Genomic DNA, 22,750 nt, shown 5'->3' with positions numbered 1-22,750 from the left:
AGTCCCTAACAGTTCCTCTCTGCCCCTCCTTCCTCCTCACACTTTTCCCCTGCTCCAGAGTGGGTCCTTCCTACAGGCTGTGGTCCTTCCAGAACTGCTCCAGTGTGGGTCCTGTCCACAGGCTGCAGGGTAAACATGCTCTAGTGTGGGTCCTCCATGGGCCACAGTTCCTGTTAGGAGAGACTGCTTCAGCATGGTCCTCCCCATGGGCTGCAGGGGATTAGCTGGAGCACCTCCTCCCCCTCCTCCTTCTGTGACCTTGGTATTCACAGGATTGTGTCTCACTTTTTTTTTTTCCTCACTGCCTGTGCAGCATTTTGCCCTTTCTTAAATATGTTTTCACAGAGGTGACACCAGCTTGGCGGATGGACTCAGCTGTATCCTGCGGTGAGTTCATTGTGGAGCTGACTTGAACTAACTGTGCCTGGCACAGGGCAGCCCCTCATCTCTTCTTGCAGAGGCCACTCCTGCAGCCCTCTGTGGCAAAGAAATAAAATTTTATAAGATTTTTTTCTTAGGAGCTGCCCATCTATGAAACAACAAAAAAACCACCCCTCACCCCCCCAAAAACAAAACACAATTTAGATGACTAAATTTCACCTAGTTATACAAACACAAACAGATGATGTGGTTTTAGCTTTTAGCTTTGAAGGTTTTTCATTATAAACCATCAAACTGGGAATTAGTCTAAAATCTTAGAATCATAGAATTGTTTAGGTTGGAAAAGACCTTTAAGATCATCAAGTCCAACTGTCAACCCAACACCACCATGCCCACTAAACCATGTCCTGAAGTGCCACATCTACACGTTTTTTGAACACCTCCAGGAATGGTGACTCAACCACTTCTCTGGGCAGCCTGTTCCAATGCTTGATAACCCTTTCAGTAAAGAATTTTTTTCTAATATCCAATCTAATCCTCCCCTCGTGCAACTTGAGGCCATTTCCTCGCATCCTATCACTAGTTACGTGGTAGAAGAGACCAGCACCCACCTCACTACAACCCCCTTTCAGGTAGTTGTAGAGAGCAATAAGGACTCCCCTCAGCCTCCTCTTTTCTAGACTGAACAACCCCAGTTCCCTCAGCCGCTCCTCATAAGACTTGTGCTCCAGGCCCCTCAGCAACTTGGTTGCCCTTCTCTGGACACGCTCCAGCAACTGCATGTCTTTCCTGTAGTGAGGGGCCCAAAACTGAATACAGGATTCGAGGTGCAGCCTCACCAGTGCTGAGTACAGGGGAACAATCACCTCCCTGTTCCTGCTGGCCACGCTATTTGTGATACAGGCCAGGATGCCATTGGCCTTCTTGGCCACGTTCTTGTAAAGTGTCAAAATAATTCCTTTCAAAATGAGGCATTTTGCATAAGTGCTAGTACTACTTGTCCAATGCCCTTCTCCTTTTTAACTCTTACCTAATAGGGCTAAATGTGAGCTGTCCTATCCCTTATTTCTCATAGATAATTTCAAAGATTTGGTCCTTGGTTTTAAAAGCTTTCTATCGGTTATATCTCTATGGAATAACAGTGATGGAGGTGTATGATATCCACATCTTATTTTTATCATAACATATTAAAAATCCTCCATACGAAAGATACAAGAAACGTTTGCCTAACTGCAGTTGGAGAACATTTGAATATGAATGTTACAAATAGGGTAAGAGGAGTATGATCAAGTACACAGAACAACAGCAAATTCATAGTGTTCCTTTAAATGAGATAATTTATCATAGAGAAATGGTGCAATTTTAATGATTAGAGCAGTTTAATTGGGAGATTTGAACTGTTTTTCTGTCTGTGAGTAGCAGGAGCAAGGAGGGGAGAAGTGAGAGCCAAGGGTAACCCTGCACATGCCATGTGCTCACCAGCAATGTGCAGTCCTGCAGAAGCTGAACACTGAGGTCAGAGCTGGGGACTTACTTAGAGTCAATTGACAGCTCCCAGCATGGTAAGTCAAAAGGAGACAGCCAAGGATAGAGCTTGGGCTGTCTGAGGCTGAGCTGGAATGGGGTTCCTGAGCCCAAGGGCAGAGGGTCATCAGTGTCCCCAGGCAGGGCTAGTGACGGCTAGGAGGGTGCCCTTAGGGCCCTTGTGGATGCCAGTTTTGTCTTAGATTTTTGTGGTGAAGAACAAGATATTTTCTCTTTATGCTTTGGATTTTTTATTTTTTTTAATGAAATAAAGGGTGGTACAGTTTCTTGATATTTGTCAAGCACTCTGAGATGGAAGTTCTAGAGAATTATCAAGTAAGAAATTTATTAGCTTACAGTCATATTGTGGAAGAGGGGAAGGTCACTACAGATAAATACAAGCAATTTTAAAATGTAAATGTCTTATGTGATAAATTCTGTAGAACTAGGAGACCAGATGTTTGAGATACAGAAGAAAGTTGTTGCACAAAAGGAACTGAGTAAAACATTAATTCACAAAAAAATAAGGTGGAAACTAAATAAGGTGAATAGTTCTGTGAGTAATCTGCATGGAATCCTTGACAGCAATTATATTTAAATTATGCAATAAGAGTAGCCTTTTCTGACAGATTTCAGTATCTACCTTGATACATTTTCAGAGGCAGAACATAGGAAATAGGAAGGAATGAACTCAGAAAAAGATCACCTGTAGTTTGAGTGGAGCTGCTTAATTTTTATCCTCTTACTTTGTATTGATGAGTTGTTCTTTAAAGGCATTTCAGGACTTGCACTGGCTTATTATCAACCTTAAAAAAGATGAAATAACATAACTGATTCAAGCCTAACATGACAGCATTTTTAATTTTTATTCTAATGTTAAGGGAAAGCTCTTTTAAGATACATTTGCATTTGGATTTAATATCTAACTATGAGTAACTAGAGTGGCAGATACTCAGGAAAACTTTCAGATTCTAAAAGTACTTTTTCTAATAAGACCCATGGGGTCCCTAATTTTGCTGCAGAGTGGGAGTAATTTGACTTACATTTTAAACTTTATCTGCAGCCAGAGTTGCATGCCAATTTCCCTTTATGCTGTACAGAAAATATAATTAGAGTCTTTTACTAGTTTGAATATTACATAGCTATATGTGCTTTTCATTTAACTACTGTAGTTACATGAAGTACTAAGGATTAGGGAGAGAAGTTAAACAAGAATTAGCTGCAGGGAGAAGTACTCTTTCCTTCCTATTTCCAATGCCTCCAAGCTTCTTCAGTGGGAATCTGGCAATACTGATACCAACTAGTAGCCCAGTAAATACGACTTTTGCCTTATTACTGGGAAGTGGCCACAGGCTTTGTATTGATCTGACAGCGGGATTGTCTTAGGACTCTTCTGAGGTGTCTTGACCTGAGCTGGTTTTAACTTGTTTGAGCTCTGACAGTTGCCTACTGGCCAAGTGACAGATGTGACTATCATGTATAGTAAAGGTCTGACAACTCTAGGCGGTTGCTGTGTAACACACATTGGCCCTCTGTGTCAGCTGGGGCTGCGGAAGGCTGGGAACCAAGGAGAAAAAAGCATGCTCTGTTAAGAAAACATCAAATAGCCCGAAGATGATTCAAGATTGTGGAAGGGGAGTTTATCATTAACATCTTTCCAGGGATGACCTCAGGATACTGATGACTCACAATAAACATTTTCCCATTCTGTTTGGGAAAGAATGAAGTGCTGATCTCAGGACACAGAGGGATGCTGAAAGGGTGAGCATAACACTGGAGAAAAGGGATAGATACTAGGAAGATTTCTTTCATTAAAGAAGTTACTAGTATTATTAATGAGACTTTTTGATATTTAGACTGTTAGTCCGTTAAAGCATTAATTCGACTAACAGTAAATTTTGGCTCCATATAGGGGATGTTCTCTTCTGTCCCAACAAGATTTTGTGTGTAACAAGCTACACAATACTTCTGCATATATGGTCTATTGAACATCAAGCTGTAGTACCCAGCACAATGTTTTTTTGTTTGGTTAATTTATTAACCCTTACCAGAAAGGCTCAAGAACAAGCTTCCTTCCCCTATTCAGGCAGTAGACTTGTAAGTATAATGATTTGCTATATAGAATTAAAAAAAAGAAGGTGGAGAAAATAACCAGTTATGAAATAGTAAGATGTTGGCAACATTTTAAGAGAGGTAAACTATATAAGCATTTCACAGATAATGGTTCCAGTCATTCAGTTTGACTGTTACCTAAAAAAGTAATTGGTCAGACACAAGTTGTATTCAATTCAGTTTTATTTAGAGTAGCTGTGAAAGTAGAGGGAAGAAATGTGTGGAATTCCAGGGAAAACACTCAGATATATCACATTCATCCCTATACCTGTCCAGGGTCCTCAGCTCTTCAGCCGAGGCACTCAGAGATTTGAGGTTCTTGAAAGAGACAGTATACCACAGGTTTGCTTTAGCACATGCAGGAAAAAATGTCCCATGGCAGCTCTTGGTGTCCACCTTATCATAGCTTCTGGGCCACCAGGATGAGTCCCTTTGGGGGAGGCCTCACCTGCACAGCCTGATCAAGTTGGGGCTGTATCTTATTAGTGGTGCATTCAAACTCGTCTGCCTCTGCTGCTTGCTGACTGCCCTGACCATGGCTTGGTCTCATCAGTTATACCAAGGAGCTGTGCAACTTGCCACAGCTTGTGTGGTAGAAAGACCCATTCATTAACCATCATGTGCAGCCCAGGTGAAGTTAATATGTATTTATATTGATTCTATGATCTGCTCAGGAAAATTGAGTTGTAAGCATGAAGTCACTTTGTATATGAGGTATTTGCATCACATTTATGAATAATGACTCCTTCCAAGTCCCTGACATCTGTATGAAAATCAGCAACTTATGATAGTAGTCCTTCAGGCAATCGGGATGGCAACACTGTCTATCACTGTTATGTTTATTACTTGTGTCACAAACAACATATTACTCGTATCATAGGCTGACATTTCAGAGTATGTGTGTTTGGAAGTCTGCTTTTACTTTTCATCATATTTCGTATTCTGCCAAGTCAACAGATTAACTGGAAAATCTTTGACATATGAACATCTGGCTTTATAAGCTGCAATCTACTTCTGAAGTTAAAAAGTATTTCTTAATTGTGGCACTTTTCAACATTTAATATTCACAGTAGTACAAACTTCCATCAATCATCAGTTGGACCTTTATTCAGTCCTTAATGATCATACAGTAGTTTCTCATAGACTTGCTTTATATGACAGTAACTTTACTTCAAAATTGAACTTTTTCCAACGTTGTAAAGGCATGACAGGGCTTTCATATATTTCAAGACTGACATTTTTAAAACAAAGACTTTTTTTCGTTCTTCCAGACATCATAATGAACTTGACAAAGAGTCATAGGATGAATTATTTTTATCACTCTAGCTGAATAACTTTAAAATTCATTAATAGAATGTTAAAGTACTTTACAGAACAAGTGTTTTTTTCAAGGTAACATAATGTAGAACTTTTTTTTCCCCTTCTTTGCAAACTTTGGCTTATTTAAGTTTTCATTTGTTTGTTTTATAAATCAGAAGTAAGTGATTGCAGTGGAGTTTCTACCTAAAACCTTAGTTTAGTTCTAAATAGCTCATTAGGTTAAATTTGAAGAATGGTAATTTACTGTTCTAAAAATAAAAAAATAGCTTTTTGTCAGTCATTTGGCTGCAGTTCTGAGATATGGAAACAACAATCAAGGCTATATCTAGCTTCAAACTTGTCAATGTCCTGATTCTCAGTTAAATCGCTTAGTCCTACTACAGACAATTTTACAGGAACTGACCTTAGGAACTAGGTTTTTCACTGACTTGTGCCTTTGTAACCACTTAAAACTTGGGTGATACATTACCCTCAAACTGCTAACAGAACATTATATTTTAGACACTTTTCTTTTGGACACTTTTCCTTTACTTTTCTGCTGCATATTTAACATTGAGAAAGTGCTGGCTTTAGGGACAGAAGTCTTTGTCTTCTTTCCTCCTTCAAGACTGAATTAGTACTGTTTAGTTTCTCCTCTGAAAGATGTGTTCTGTCATTCCTTATGACTGGACATGGAACTATGGCAATGCAGAAGATTAACTTAACTCCCTTCCGCTTTTGTTTTCTTTATTTATATGCTTGCTGTATTTCCAAGCTAATCTTTCTCTTACTGTGTTGTTTCTTCTTTTCATCGTTTGAAGACTCAACTGGGAAACTTTGCATATTTTGATATTGTAATTACCTTTCAAATTAGTCTATTTTCTCAAGCCAGTCTGTTATCTCATGAGATGGTCAATTCCTGAATCACCCAGGGAATTAATGACTTGAATGTACTGGATGCACACACAAGACCAGCCCTGATACCCAGCTACAGCTTGAGTTTCACACATACAATTACATGAAAAATTCCACTTCCATAAAAATTCTCTAGCTTCTGTCACAGAGATGACTCATTAAGTCTTTTTCTGTAATACAGATACACCAATATTGTATATGTTAATGCTGCATAAATGTAAGCTGCAATTAAAATTCTAGGAAATCCACAGTTCTAAAAATACTTACTTTCATGTTACTTGAGTATTTATATTGGAAATACTTTCACAAAAGAACAATTTACAGGCAATTATCCATCTTGTTACCCTATCTTGTTATCCAGAGATAACTGAAAATATCTATTAGCATGTAACATTTATTTGCTATCTTCAACAAAATTCAAATCTTGAGTTCTCATTTTAGACAGCAATAGATTTTGTAAGAGATAGAAGAGGGTTTTTTTGGCTGTTTGACAATGTATGTCACAGTGTCCTTGCTCTGAAATGATTTAATACAATTTTGATAGAACACTTCCAGGAAAAAAACAAAACAACACAGTGAGGAAGAAAAAAGCCAGTACCCAAAGTTGTCATGCAATAGACATTCACATTTATAATGATTGCCATTAAGACCCATTAATCTCATCACCAGAATTGGAAACATAAAGAATATTGATAGGCCTAATCATACAAAAACCCTCTACTTATTTAGTGCTTGACCAAAAGGTTAATGGTTAGGTTGGTGTCTGAACCTCAATGTAAACATCTTACTTAACTGGGTTGATGGAACAAGAGGGATATGTTAAGTTAATCGTTAAATCCTTCAGGATCTTTCAAATCAAGCAATGTGTTAAATATTCAGTTAGTTTCAGCTTTGCTTCTTTAGGGTAAATCTGGTTCTTCCTAAACAGATCTGGATTTATTAAATCAGAGACCTGAGTTTTAGTCTTCTATCCACAAATGAGTGTCCTTACATCTACATTGTGGAGTGGATCTTTTTACAAAGATGTTCATTATGAAGCTTGTTAAAAGAGTTCTTCTTTCATGGGATCAAGGCAATCATGGAGAACAAAGGAAAGGATGCTAGGAGTCTTTGATTATGAGTGTATTTTGTATACAAGTATAGGAAACACAATAAGCTGTAAGTGGTTGATACTTCACCTTTGTGTTTAATACACCCGCTCCCTAATTTAATCAAAATTTAACCAAACCAGATAAGTTATTGGTCAGGCGCTGTTCTGTTGGGTAGGTCTTTCCTTTCAAGGGGGTGGGAGGCTACCATCTTTTGTAGTTTTTGTATTATGCTATGTAAGTATTAAGCCCCATTAGCATGTACATACATGTACATGGACAATGCATGATAGGCCTTATCAAAATATGTGATACTTTGCCCTTTTTTAAATCAAAGCTTATTATAAAGCAGTTCTATTTCAACAAGCAAATAATACCAATGAGAAAGATTCCACACAACTGCAGTTAGCACCAAAACAAGCACTTAAGATTTTGTAGTGCACATGTAAGAGTGATGAGATCTATGTATGCACCTAGTCATGCTAGGATGTAAGTCTGTGTTAGCCTCAGGCTTTGGTAGTATTAGAATGGGTTTCAGCAGTGTTATAGATGGGGTATAGACCTCAAATTCCTTTTTGATCAATTCAATTTCTGTGAATCTCCTGGCTTGTGAGGAAATGTAGGAACTATATGCTTCATGAAAAAGTTTTATGTGAAAAACTTTGCTGTATATTTTCCCAACAAAAATACTTCTATTTGGAATATTTTTGGACACGTTTAATACCTAAACTAAGGTTTGTATTAGTGGGGCTTGTGTGCCTGTTACTTGATAATAATCTTTCTTCAAAATTAAAATGCACATGTTTTACAAATAAATCAGTTTCACTAATATCAGAATATCTGATTCGGTGTCACTGATTTCTGCTCCAACCAAATAAGTAACACACAAAGCTTAAATTCTGCTACCATTCCATACAGTTTCAAACATAATAAAATAGAATTGGGCACTTAGAGTGAGGACTGCCTATTTGATTCTCTTTTATCTCCTACCCCTTATATTCATATTTTGTAGTGTCTATATCCTTCCTTGAAATTTTTACATATTTGTTCACTGATCTGATTTTGAGTTTTGACTGAACCTTTGCAATCTGGGCACTTTTTGTCTCTCTTCATACCGGTAGCCTAAATTACTGCTTTTGTTTGTATATTATACACTGTATTTTATCTGACTAAACCAGAATAAACTTCTGAGCCACTTCTTAACAAGATGGCAAAGACAATCATTGCACATAAGCAATGTATGAAAAAGAAAAGAGCAGTAAGAATGAAAGTAGTTGTAAAATAGTTTGGCCATCATTTCTGGAAGAATGAGGAATACCATAGCTGTGAAATTTGTACAAAATCAAGCATTTTTTTCTTATCATTTGTGTCTTCTACTAATCCTCTCTTTGTCACCGGGCTTTAAAGAAAGAGACGGTTCTTTCTGTTTTAATTTCTGTTTGGAAGATCTATAGTTTTAGAAGATTTTTAGTAATTAAGGAGAGTTTGGTAACATGAACAAGACAGGGATTTTTAAACTACTTGTCAAGATTATAGCTAGCTGGCAATGTGCATTTCAAATGTTAAAGTAAGCGTATAGTATTTTATGATATGTCATTATGTCTCTGGAAGAAATGGAGAATGTACATGTTATGGATGCATGACTAACCAAATCCAACAGGTGTTAAAACTCAGATTTATTCTTCAGCAAAAGTTAGTTAGAAGTCCGGTAACATTTTATAAAACCACAGGCTCAATGATGTAAAGAGAATTAATACTACACAGCCGACTCAAGAATCCCCAAGATTTAAAGTGATGGCTCAAAATGCGCGTATCACTCACCTAAGAGCTGAGGGCTCTCTCCCTCGAGGAGTTACCTCGGGTGGTGCCCTGACCTGAGGGGGAGTCCCCGACAGCAGACCCGCTGCTCCGAGGAGGACTGCCAACATGTCCTCTGGCAGGACCTCATTTATACCCCTGTCGAATCTGACCTGTGGTCATTTAATTCTATTGGCTAGGAGGGTCTTCTTGGTGTACCTGGCGCATCTCGACTGGCCAGTTCAAATTTCAACCTGCAGCCTCCAGGGTTTCCTTCCCCTTCTCCCTTCCTGGAGAAGTTTTGTTTCCTGCTGGCAGGATGGGGTGTGGGGTGTGGGGGGGAATGTACTGCCACAATCCACCCCGTGACCACAGTCATGATTCAACTGGTTTCTTTGGAGTGGTGGTACATTCACCTCTTGCCTCCAAAGTTAAAAGGGGGTGCAGTTTGGTGAGTTTGACGCTCATTGTGGGTCATCATTCCCTTCTGGTCTAGAACTAAAGTGGAATATCAAACACAGGAATATTCAGTGTAAGGACAGTTTAAAGGATTATACTTAACCGTTAGTACAGGCTTCACTACCAAGCATTTGATAGAACTTATTGCAATATAGATTACAGTAATCATAACTACAAGCATTATTAAAGATTAGAGAAGGCTGGTCACCCACCCCGTGAAAGAAAATCTGAACATATCAAAACTTTTCCCAACCAGTTGGTCCCTGGTGCAGAAGCAATTGCCTCCGAGTCTCTTGCCGTATTCTCTCGTTGATTTAGTCTTGAAGCCACATTGACACATTTGGAGTGAACACAGCAGTTGTCCATTGACATGTTCAAAACTTTACATATACCCTTCTCTTTCTTTGGCATCTAATCCAATACAACCCAATTTTTGATAGTCATTTTACCGATACGTTATAACCGATTGTTTGAGAGTCCCCAAATTGTTAGATGTAGCATTGGCTAAGGTTGATAGCTGTAAACTCAGTTCTACGGTGCTCTATCGATGTTCCTCGAGTACCATGCAGTTGCCCCCGTGGAATTTCAGGGCATAGCATAGTACCATTCCAACTCCACCTCGTGATCCCATGGGTTAGTTGGAGGATATAGTCACATCTGGTGTTTCATACTGAACTAGCATTTACTGCACCTGGTGACCAACTATAAACAACATGAGTATAACCTCCTCCCCCATCCAATCTGAACCTCCAACTATAATTGTTACATTGCTCTCATGCGAGGTCAAGGACTCGCGGTATATTAATGTCCGTCATTTTGCCACAACATTATCATCCAGACCTTCACCATCCACGCCTGTCACTGTCATCACTGTCAGTAAAAGGGCTGGAATGACTCGTTCCTTCATGATCCTGTAAAAAAGCACAAACTAGGCCTCGGTCTTAAAACCGGGCCACAGGGTTAGAAGTCTGGTATTATCCACTGGGCACTGATGTGGTGAGTCTTTCCACTCCCATGAGATGGTCTCAGAAGACCAATGTAATCAACCTGCTACGTGCTCCAAAGAGCCTTGCCTTGTCTGATATGCTGGGCCAGAGCTTCGTTTGGGTGATTAGCTTTAAGCCTTATTCAGCATTGCAGGCAAGCTGTAAGAATTGCTTCACAGGTTTTCATAGACACTGGCCAACCCCGAGATCGGCATTCACAATAGAGATCTGCTTTCCCTGAGCAGCCTTATTTGATATGCAACCATTCTGCTAGTCTATCCCAATCTTCCTTCTCACTGGTGACCATCCTGATTTGGGCCAGATGGTCCACCTGCTGATTCCATTTCGCAGCTGGGGTTCCATCCCAAGCATGTCCCTTCACCCATCCCACCTTCAAAGGTCGGGATCTCCCTATTACCAGGAGACGTTGCCAGTCCTCTGTCCTCCGCACTTTCGCATGACCTACTTCCCACTTACTAGATTCCCACTGACATATCCACTCTGTAGCACCCTTAAAGGTTGCGTAAGAGTCAGTATAGATGATGGTAGCACCATTCTCTACGGCCAGTAATAAAGCCCGTAGTTCTCCTACTTGTGCACTACCTTCACCCTCTTCCTCAACTGTCTTCCCGGTACCAATATCCCCAGCGCCACTGCTTTATATTGCCATTTTGATCCCACAAGACAAGCAGATGCATCCATGAACCACACTCCCTGCACATCTGAGCCTGCCACGAATTCGGGTGCCTCCTCAATCGGAGAAGGTTTATATGGTTGACCCAGCAAGGCTGGGTCAGGGTTTACAGGTTGCTGTAGTTTGAAAACCTTAGTCAGACTCTCCTTTAGTGGGAGCAATTGGCTTATTCTTTCTAGGTATGCATACCATTTTCTAACTGTGGCCTTTCGGGCTACTCCCTCTGGAGGAGATGACCCAGTGAGGATTGAATTTAAGAGAGGGAAAGGACCCTGTACTATAACATCCTGAGAAGTACGCAGCATTTCAGCCTCTTTAACTGCTCTAGTGAGGGAAAGAGTCCCCTTCTCCCAATCTGAATATCGTCGCTCCATCTCTTTAAATGCAGTGGAAGAGAATAATAAAGGCCTGGCTGGTCCCTGTGGCCCGTTTTGAAACACGCCACAGTATGAGGCATGTTCAGCAAATCCCCATTCCACCCTTAAAGGATCTCATGGGTGCAATGGACCTAGTCTCTGATAAGCCTTAAGCTCATCTTTCGGAGTGTTAAGGGCTTCTGTATGTTGCAAAGTCCAATCCCATTTTCTGTTTTTTCGGAGCAAGTCATAGAGAGGGTGGGCAATCACTGAGGTAATACTTGGGACGGCAGAAGTTAATGGTGGGGTATTACTGTTCAATCTTTTATAATCAGTTGTTAGTCGCCACCTTCCACCTGATTTACGGACTGGACAAACAGGAGAATTATAAGGAGAATGTGTGCAACTGATGATCTCTCTTTTCTCCAGATCATTAATTACTTCCGAAATGCCGTTTGGCCGCGGCTGGAAGTGGGTATTGAGGGATACAGGTTACCTTAGATTGTGGTAGTGCAGGAGCAACCTGCAATATTCTCACATGAATAGCCTCTGCCTCCCTGCCCCCAAAGCTCCACACCCTACCATTGGGTAGATACCATTGTCTGTGTGCCAGCACATCAAATCCCAGTATATTCCCCTCATAGGGGCTTAAAGCCACCTCCACAGCTGTCATTCTTTTTTCCCCCAGTAGCCAAAGTTGGGTTTGAGCTATGGGGCATTTTTCTGTCGCCCCTGTTACTCCTCTAATGTTTATAGCCTTTCTTGATGGCCTAATTCCCAGCTCACTAGCTTGTTGCTCATTTAAAACACTAATTTGGGCTCCTGTATCGATTAAGAATTCCAAACTTATCCGTCTTGGACCCACAGGAATGTGTATATAAGGCTCTTTATCAGCAGACCATCGGCAGGTATTCACCATGTGGACTGGGCAGCCTGAACCCCAAACCGCAGCTTCTAGTTTTTTAGCCCTTCCAGTTCCTCTGGCAGTGCCGCGAAAGGGTCCCGTTTCTCTTCCCGAGGGGGCGGGCTTGCTGGCGCTTCCCTTTGGTCTCGAGCTTTCCCCTCCAGCAATCCCACCCCCGGATGCCGCCGGCGGACTGCGCGTGCAGCACGGCTCGGGCTGCCTCCAGTGCCGGTGCCTTCCGCCAGAGAGCGTCCCTTCCGGGATCGTAGTTCCGACCCGACCGCCCCCAAGTTCGAGACCGCTCGGGCCGGGGTTTACAACCTTCCTGCTGCCCTCCGTTAACTCTGACAGTCCCTTTTCCCGGATAGTAACAGATTCTCCTCTCTCCTTGAGGTTCACACCCTGAGCCCAGTAAGCTACTCGGGACGTTATCGACTGATCACTTGCCGGTCCAGCCCTCAGAAACACTCCCGGTCCCCAGTAACCTCTCGCTTCATCATCACTCAACAGTGTCCGATCCTCCCACGTTAGAGAAACTCTCCACAAATACTCAGGTTCAGTTTTGCCTGGCTTGCGCGAAAAATTAGCTTGCAACTTGCCGAGTTCGGGTCCCGACCAAGGGGCCGTGCAAACAGCGCTCCGGGGGCTCCCACTGTGCAGACCCGTGTGCCCTTCTGTTTCAATAAGGGGCTGCACGTCCCTTTCCTCCAATTCCACCTTCAGACAATCTATATCCCCTTGCCTTTTAGCAGAATCACTCTTTCGGTTCTGTGCTTGAATCCAGCAGGCGCCCAGGAGGGCACACACACTGCCTTTGCTGTCTTGACTACTTTCGCGGCATAGTTCTACTCTCTCCACGACCACTGCCGGGTCAGACCACTTCTCCTTCGCCCAGTCCAGACCTGGGGGAGAAGGGCTGCAGCCGTGCCTCCGTAATAATTCCTCCATTAACACCATCCTGCCGACTACGCCAATTTAAAATGTTACGGATTCACGACTAACCAAATCCAACAGGTGTTAAAACTCAGATTTATTCTTCAGCAAAAGTTAGTTAGAAGTCCGGTAACATTTTATAAAACCACAGGCTCAATGATGTAAAGAGAATTAATACTACACAGCCGACTCAAGAATCCCCAAGATATAAAGTGATGGCTCAAAATGCGCGCGTCACTCACCTAAGAGCTGAGGGCTCTCTCCCTCGAGGAGTTACCTCGGGTGGTGCCCTGACCTGAGGGGGAGTCCCCGACAGCAGACCCGCTGCTCCGAGGAGGACTGCCAATGTGTCCTCTGGCAGGACCTCATTTATACCCCTGTCGAATCTGACCTGTGGTCATTTAATTCTATTGGCTGGGAGGGTCACCTCGGTGTACCTGGCGCATCTCGACTGGCCAGTTCAAATTTCAACCTGCAGCCTCCAGGGTTTCCTTCCCCTTCTCCCTTCCTGGAGAAGTTTTGTTTCCTGCTGGCAGGATGGGGTGTGGGGTGTGGGGGGGAATGTACTGCCACAATGCACTATGCTATTAAAAAACCCAAACAAGCCAACCCTGAATTCCACTTTGCAACATAAGGTGGGAATTATGTGTTAGATTTTTGAAGGAGAATAAAATACTAATTGACTTCACTGGATGAGAGTTAGCCTAAAGCAGAGTGATTTTTGAAAATTGCCTCCTAAATAGTGCAGAAAAGAAGGGGATGGAGGCACAATGTTGTAATGAAGTGGAAGAAGAATAAAATTTTGATTCTCAAAAATATTAGTGCCTTATTTCTTCTGTAAACTGTGATTTACCCACAATCTCAAGCCAAATAAGATGTAAAGATGGGAACTTCACTGACAGATCTGCATGCATAGCCTTACACTTTTACTAATCCCTTGACTAGCAACAAAGGTGTATTATTTCAGTAAGCACTTCTTTTTTTAAAATACATTTTACATTAGATAACAGACTATCTAATGTAAATGTTGTTAACTACACATAGTGGTTAGATACTTTAAATCTCTGGTTCACAACCAATGATCTGAAGATTCTCCATGAACATTTCTAAGAGTTTATGGAAGACAACTGCAGAAGGGAAGCCTACTGTCTGTTGACTTAAATTTGCTATGCAGGATTCTGTGCAGTTTGAGGAGGAGCTACATCTTTTGAACTATAAAAAAAGATGAGACAGCTGCATTTCCTTTATGGTAGATATGGTGTTTTTCTTTGAATTTTAGGAAAATATTGTAGATGATGCAGTGTAGCTATGCTTGGAATAGTAGCTGGCACCGAAGTAGGTTGGACTGCCAATGAGTTATGTTGAACAGCTTTATAATTTGCTGAGAAGATAAATTGACGTGGGAAAAGGGGCAGTTATATGAGCAGAATAAGCAATCATTTTCTGCCAGTTGCCATTATAAATTTTGTCAGCTTGCAAATCTACTTTCTGGGAACAATCCCATAGAAATCATGAACTGTAAAGATCAGAGTTTAGGAACTGTGAGTTTAGTTAGAACTCAGATGATATCAGCATGTGCTTAGTTAGAATCATCTTAAGTGTAACCTATTGCTGTCAAGGATAGATGTGTTAATAAATAATTGATTTGATAGGTAAACTTAACTAGATATTAGCTATTTTAAAAATAAAACTAGTCGTTTACCATAAGCATATTTAAATGGCTAGGGTGATGTTTTCTTATGCCTTGGACAATAAACTTGCAGTTTATTTTTCACGTTTTTGTGATTATCAAAGAGAAACCTGATTTTAGGCAGAATATATACTAGTCAAAATAGGTGCTAAGAAATGTGTTTTACAGCCTTTTTTTTTGGTTCAATTGTTCAGTAAGACCTCTTCCAGTAATAGGTTTATTCTCAAATATGTAAGCAGTGAAAGGTTGTTGCCTCTATAGTGCTTAAAAATTAGTTGCAGGGTGAGAATTTAAATAAAAGAAAGACCTATTTTGTCTTGCAACATTAGGTAATAGTATTATGCAGAGAAACAGCTATACCAAAAAGGACAGCTAATTAAACCTCTACCTTCCAAAAACCAAGCATCAGACTAAAGTATACTTCTTATGTTTGTAACAAGATATTTGTAACAACTCAAGTCACTTTATGGCTGTTAGAAAATGTGTTTCCTGCTGAAATTCACAGTGACAATGCAGAAAGATTTCATGTTTTCTAATCAAAAGGTGTAGGCTTCTGTTTTTTATGCTTGTTACAGTGCAGTTCTCACTTTAATCAGTACAGAGCAATGTGCAAATGCAATTTAATAGCTAGCTAGAACAATGTACCGTATAGTAAAGCTAAACAGAAAAGGAAATTAATCTGTTTTGGGGAGGTTTTTTTCATGAAATTCTGGATATCAGTATTGTATATAACTTTATGAAATTTCCAATGGTTTGGAAGAAAACATTTTGATACTGCCTGGGTGGCAAATCAGAAAAAAAGAGCTAAAAGGCCCACCGAGCCCAACAGCTGAATAACCAGGCAGTTAGGGGGCCCATTGCTAGCCTGGCAGCCGTGCAGCAAAGAAGCACCAGGCTAACCAGCTGGCAAAACAGATAAGCAGCTGACTGGCCAATAAGTGATACAAGCACGCTGCTTCTTTGGCTTTAATTAAAGGTTTCACCGGAATGAAAATTTCTATAGATCTTACTGACTGTCACAATTTTATATCACAAATACCAATTTGATATTAAAATTATTTGGTAATAAAATGATAAATAGATGAGAACAGTTTGTTGATATAAAAATGAGTGTTTCCCCTATTAACACAAACTAAGAAGGATGGTCTGCTTAGACAAATGATTAGGGCGGATCTTCAGAACTGGAATCTCTCTCTGCCAGAGGCTGTGTGTGCCACTAAAATCCAGATTCATGGGGGAATTTGGGTGTTGAAAAAGCATAAATAATCTTGGAAGAGAGTTGGAGAGCTGAGGTTTCCTTTTTGTCTCTTCTGCCTACACTCTAACCTTTGCAGACTAGAACACTTTTCATTTTCCTTCTGGCTTGATGAATACTTTGATCCTTTCGCAGAAAGGCACATCAGTGATACGAATGGTAGAAAGTGCACATAAATGAATACACATATTTGTATTGAAAGTGCCTCTCTCTATACATGTCATCTTGTGTCGAGGATGTTGAACTTAAGTGACATTTTTGGATTCCTAAACCTTTGTCTGAAACAAGGATTAAACTGGTATGTTCAGTTTCCTGGATGCGTGCTGTAACTTCTTAATTGGCAATATATATTAAAAAAAAAAAAGAAAAAAAAATCAGGAGACACCATAAGTAGTGTTTCTGATTATGTTTTGCATACTTTGTATTAGGGATAGTATTACTGATAGACTTGAGCCTGTCAGGGGACTACATGGAATACCTAGATTTTACATACCAGCTGCTATGAAACCATTGTTTCTTGGAGTGGTGTATTTACAGGCTCATGCAGAAATGACTGGCAATTCTGTGGGGCAGAGATGAGGGGGGACACCAAAAAAGAGGTACTAATACAAGAACTAATGCTAATACTAGTACAATACTAACCAGTACTAGTACAAGAACTTCCTTATCCATTTCCACATCCTTCTGCAATCTCATAGCAATATTTTTTTTTTTTAACATCACCATCCAAATTCCTTGGATCTAGAATTTTGAGTAAATTTCTTAAGCTTGAAAAAGTTAGATTTTATATGTTCTCCAACTGAAATGAATAAGATCAGCTGGTGTGTTTCCACAGTATAAAAACACTCTAAAGCAAGTATTTGAAGGAGCTTTAATAGCCTGTGGTGCCAGTCAAGCATTTTGTCATTTATATTAGTGCCTGAGGGAAAGAGGGTGCTAACACAGTTTCAGAAATTTGGAAAGTGGTCTTAAACATATTCTGTTTTCAGATAGCATGGTTGGGAAAAGATGGAGAGAATGTTACCTTTAAACTGTTATACTTTCTAAAGTCTTCCTCACAAAATAATACCTACACAAGCTTATTAGTCATTTATTTAAGAAGTATTTTTTTTTTCCACTTAAAAAATCACTTGTAGATTACTTGCTTTATTATGACTATGGTTGACTCTAAATACACCTTGATCATTGTCTCTAAGAACACTAAACCAACTGAAAATCTGGAAATGATTAATGGTAGAGCTAGGCACATTCCTTAGGGCTGACACCCAAAAGAAATTTGGTTTACCCTGAGAATGGAAGCAATTTTTTTCAGTGTTATGAAGGTCTCTTGCCCATCCACCTCTGGCACAATTTCGAGGTAAGGCCATAATTATGTGGGGAAATCAGAACTACTTCCTGATCTAGGAACCGTGGACACACTAATGAAATACTGAGAAAAATGAGTGTTGAGTACAGGTTGAAAAGGAAAAAAACTGCCTTCCAAGCCTTTAGGTAAGCAAGAGAACCCCTGACATTTGGCATTAATTAATATTTTCCATGTTGAGTTTTTATGCTTTAGGCTTCCATCTCATCTGTAATCTAAAGGACAGGCAGAAAAAGCTACTCTGCCATAGTATTTTGAGAATGATTGTTGAGCACAACAGAAATACTGCTATGATATTTCAGTTAGTCCTGCATAAGAGTTAAAAAAGTCTGAATAAGATGTCCTGAGTTTTGTCTTTGAAGGAGTAAATGAATTGGTTTTAGAATAAGCTCATCAATACCTTTCAGCATCTGCAAATGCACTTGTACTGCTCACCCACTGAACAATTTTGAAGGGATAAAACCATTGAAAACTGGACTTCTGGTCATTGTAAAAGGAGGATCATAACTCAAGGTTAAAAATACAGTCTCCAAGTCAACCCAAAATCTCTAGCTAAATTTTTAATTGAATTTTTTGTAATCCATAGAACAGATAACAGGAGTTTTCTTGCTTGGGGTTATCAAAGGTATCACACATCTTATCCAATGTATCATTTTTAATAAAACAAACCACTAAGGGAAAGAATGAATGAAAGCTCTAATATTAGTTTTATACAAGACAAGATTGTTCTGTATAAACTATTTATTGATACTTGCCAGTTTGTTTTATTGGCTCTTAGCCACCTCCCCCCCCACCCTACCTCCCCAGCTCTCAAACCCAAGTGTTACAGAAACTGGGGAAGGGGAGATTTGTACACAAGCTTACTCCTCGCTTAACCTCAAGTCATAAAATGAAACAGAAATCTTTCCATTGAGGGACCTAACAATGCATTTAGTGAGTAAGGGGCTATTGCACATTAAAGAGAAGTATGCTTTAAATTAAAATAACGTGATCATATGTTAGAGGAGGGACTGCTATCAAATGAAACATGCAGTTTCCCTGGGTTGGTTGTCATAAGCAGAAATTAAATGTAGGCTTCTGCATCTAAAAAACCCATTAATTTTCACAGCCTGAGCTGACCAGCTTATTAGTTCCAAGTCACGATTGAGCTCAAATTCAGGTCTAGGCACTGTATGAGGACAAAGAAGCAAAGAACAAAAATTTGGTCTCTAGAGACTTGCCATTACTTTCTTGAATTTACTGTTAATTTGCATTACTATTTTAGCTAGCTGTGCTCTTGCATACTACTATCACAATATGATTCCAAACCTTGAAACAAACATTAAGCCACAAAATAACCCTTAGGAAGTGCTTTGAACTTCAGATGGGCAAATGCGGTTGTGGACAAGGGTATACACTGACTGTGCAAAGAATAGAAGTTTAGAGGATGCCACTGTTCTGGTTGAAGCTTTGCTCCATTACTGGTGATAGTCCAAACACTTAACGTAATAAGTTTATTTTCAGAAATCCTTTTTAAAGAAATTGAGATATCTAATGGGACTATGTTGACACAACTTGAAGTGGAATAGAGTAAAAATATTTTATTTACATGGCAAAATATTTTGTTTTGATTTAATTTTCTTAGTTTTGAGTGTATCACTTGTATTTGTTAAGATTATCATATTCATCTAACTTTCCTACAAAGATTTTCATAGGACAGCTGCAAAAAAACCCACTTAACACTAAAATAAAAATGAAGTAGTATTTCAGCACAGAGCACTGCATAAAAGTCTTCAGACTTTGATAAGGAATTTCAAAATGTCAAATTTGTTTCTACTTGAAACAAGAAAAACATGCCTTTTTAAAGATAACTCAAAACAAAAGTTTCTAATTTGATAAAGGGGAGTAGGGGAGGACTGTGCATTCCAAAAGACTATGTGCAGCCATTCACCAGGCAATGCCGATTAGATTTTAGTTGTAAAAGCCAGAGCTCTGAACTTGCAGGTTTTTTCTTACAATTTTCTTTTAGTTGCTGGTCTGATACGTGATTGAGTTGCTTTCCCTCTCTGTGCATGAGTTTTTCTGTCTGTAAAATGGGGATAACAATATTGATAATGACATTATTGCATTTTGCAAAGCCATCTCAAAGGTTAGATGAAAAGTCCTTTGTAAAAGCAAGGAATCTGCTCATTCTCTCACTTGTGCATTGCTTGAATAGCTTTATGACCTGTTTCATTACAGACTTTCATCTTCTTTTCTGTTTTTTTTCTTCTTTTTTTAAAAAAATAGAATAGGAATCCACAATGTCTGAACATAAAATGGTATTCTTGTTGGCTAGTATTTTATTTTAACTACAGGAAGAGCTCTGTTTAGAAATAAATGGAAGGACATAGATAAGTATGTTGACATCCTGAAGATGTGACTTATCTTTCTGGTCTTGGTGACAAACATAATAATAAAAAAATATTACCTCTAATTCAGACCTTCCAAATGAGCAAGTCAAGATGGAAGAGTACAGTAATTGGAGTAACATCCTGATGTTAAAAAAACAAACAAACAACAAAAAATATCCAGATAATTTTGTATTCTGGGTCTAGTGGCTTGGAGTTAATTTTCTTCATAGAAGCCCATACGGTGCTGTGGTTTGGATTTGTGACTAAACCAGAGTTGATAACACACCAGTGTTTTGGCTCTCGCTGAGCAGTGCTTGCACAGCATCAAAGCTTTCTCCCCCCCCCCCACTCTGTCCCCACAGTGAGTAGTCCAGGGATAGACAAGATGCTGGGAAGGGACAAAACATAAATAGCTGACCCAAATTGACCAAAGGGATATTCCATACCATATAACTTCATGGTCAGCAATAAAAAAGGAGGAGAGGGGCTGGGGGGGCAGGTAGTCATTGCTTGGAGACTGGCTTGATTGGTCTGCTTGTTGGACGTGTGAATGATTGCCCTTGTATCACTTGTTTTTGTTGTGCTATTTTCTCCCCTCTTCACTTATTAAATTGACTTCTGAAAAGTCTTTATTTTGATCCAGGAGTTTTCTTGCTTTTGCTCTTCCTATTCTCTCCCCTGTCCTGCTGTCAGGGGCAGGGAGGGGAGTGAGTGAGCAGCTGTGTGGTACTTAGCTGCTACCTGGGGTCAATTCACCACAATTCCCTACTTTTCTTGTACTTTCAATAACTAATTTTCAGATTCACTGAAGTGATGGAGTATTTCTTATTTCTTTGTACCCTGAATTTAGAAAAGTACTTACTCTTGAAAAATAGATATCTGTTTTATAGTTTTCGATGTTGGCCTGCATAACCTAAGCTCTCTTGTTCCATATCTTTAACATGGAAGTCACAGGGTACAATCCTTTTCCTGGTGCCCAGAGCACTGTTCTCCCTAACCTGTTAACTGCCCTGGATAGATGCAAACTCTTTCTAGCTTGAGTGTCATGTACTTGCATCATGATAGTGCTGTGCCTGACCAATAATATTACTGTGTGGTTTCTGGATTAGCACTGATTTGTATCCCATCACTTGGTCATGCATAGCAGACAATCTTGTCTGTTCATGCTTGTCATAACATACTATTAATTGATAAATATAAAGTCCCACAGAGGGCATGTCAATGAGTGTGTGTTTGAAAAAAAAGGTTTTCCGCACAAGACCTTTATCGAAGGTTTATGAAAATCTACTGATCTTCAGCCCTGATCATTTTTTAATCTTTTAATAATAATTTTTATTTGTTTGTTTTATTTCAGGCTCTCTGGAATGAATATACCTCCTCCAGTTATCAGCAACAAAAACTGGCTCAGACTACATTTTGTAACAGACAGCAATCACCGATACCGTGGATTTAGTGCTCACTACCAAGGTACATTTAAAAAAATACCTTTTTTATTGTGGTTGTTGTTGTTAAATAAAAAAGTGCCTGAAGTTGTAGAGGAAATGGGAAGGGCCATTTTAAAAAATCTTCATAAAAGTGTAGTTTGTATTTGCATAAATGATAAATTCAGCTCTGCAACCTGTTATATCAAATTACAGTATGTCAGAATATGGGTAGTGTATTATCTAGTGTATCTAAATACAGTTATAAAAAATTACAGCAGATATCTACTTCACTTTATCCTGTGCAAGTACTTAGCTTTTAAAATGGTCCTAATATTGTGAAAGATGTTGTGTAACAGATACAGAAATAATGTTTTTATCATTAAAATGTGTATTTGCCTCTATGGTTGTTTAAGTCATGTTTGTAAAACAGTGAGTAAGTTTCTATTTACTAATATACCATTTAATCGCTACTATCTCTTACTACCCATTTCTGAATGCATTGTGCTACTAAGGGTTTAATTAACCTGTAAGATTCTTATCCACTTTTTTTATGAACAAGCATTATTTTGAGTAAGAATGAAAGCATCTGAAGCATTAACTTGGGAATATCACCATTTAGAACAAGGTCATTCTAATGATGAAGTGCTAATGAAAACTGAGCTTCATTAGTGTGTGGTAATACTTTCTGCTTTTTTACAAGTATTACTGTAAATAATATTTTTCAGTATCTACAGTGTATTAATGGATCTTCAGGGAACAGTTACCCTTTATGTGCTTTTGTGCTTTTCCATTTATCTGATGAAAAAAAAATCATGGCATTCCAAATGAGATTAGTTCAGGAATTTCTTTTACAGTTCTCTATAGGAGATTTATCATAGGAAGAGATTAGCTACATAAATTTTTGCAGAATCTGATAAAATTAATCAACTAATGTAAAAATAGCAACTAACAAAAGACTAGGACTAATTTTTTTATGTAATTGATCTTTTATAATAGTAAACTTTTTACAACTCTGTGTGATTGCCTCAGATAACATATTCCATACAACAACAGAACAAATTTGATTACTATTTCAGCAAATATTGTGTATCTGTATTTGAACTTCCCGAGTTCATAGATGTTCTGGAATGCGTATCCTGAGTGAATTTAGGTAAAAGGAGCCTTCCTACTGTAGCTCCAGGGCTGCTATAACTGTTTA

At 39.3% G+C, this 22,750-nt stretch overlaps 1 protein-coding gene across 1 annotated transcript in view; it reads left to right on the top strand.

Annotated features, from left to right (window-relative positions):
• Positions 1 to 22,750, top strand: part of CSMD3 (CUB and Sushi multiple domains 3) — a 767,625-nt gene that overhangs the window by 245,101 nt on the left and 499,774 nt on the right. Inside the window, exon 6 of the mRNA XM_052787755.1 lies at positions 21,483 to 21,595. Within this exon, the coding sequence (XP_052643715.1) occupies positions 21,483 to 21,595 (113 nt within the window). The remainder of the gene's footprint in view (positions 1 to 21,482; positions 21,596 to 22,750) is intronic.

Source organism: Harpia harpyja, chromosome 5, assembly GCF_026419915.1.
Source record: "Harpia harpyja isolate bHarHar1 chromosome 5, bHarHar1 primary haplotype, whole genome shotgun sequence".
In the NCBI taxonomy this organism is placed as follows: domain Eukaryota; kingdom Metazoa; phylum Chordata; class Aves; order Accipitriformes; family Accipitridae; genus Harpia; species Harpia harpyja.
This window is presented reverse-complemented; position numbering and strand designations above follow the sequence as displayed.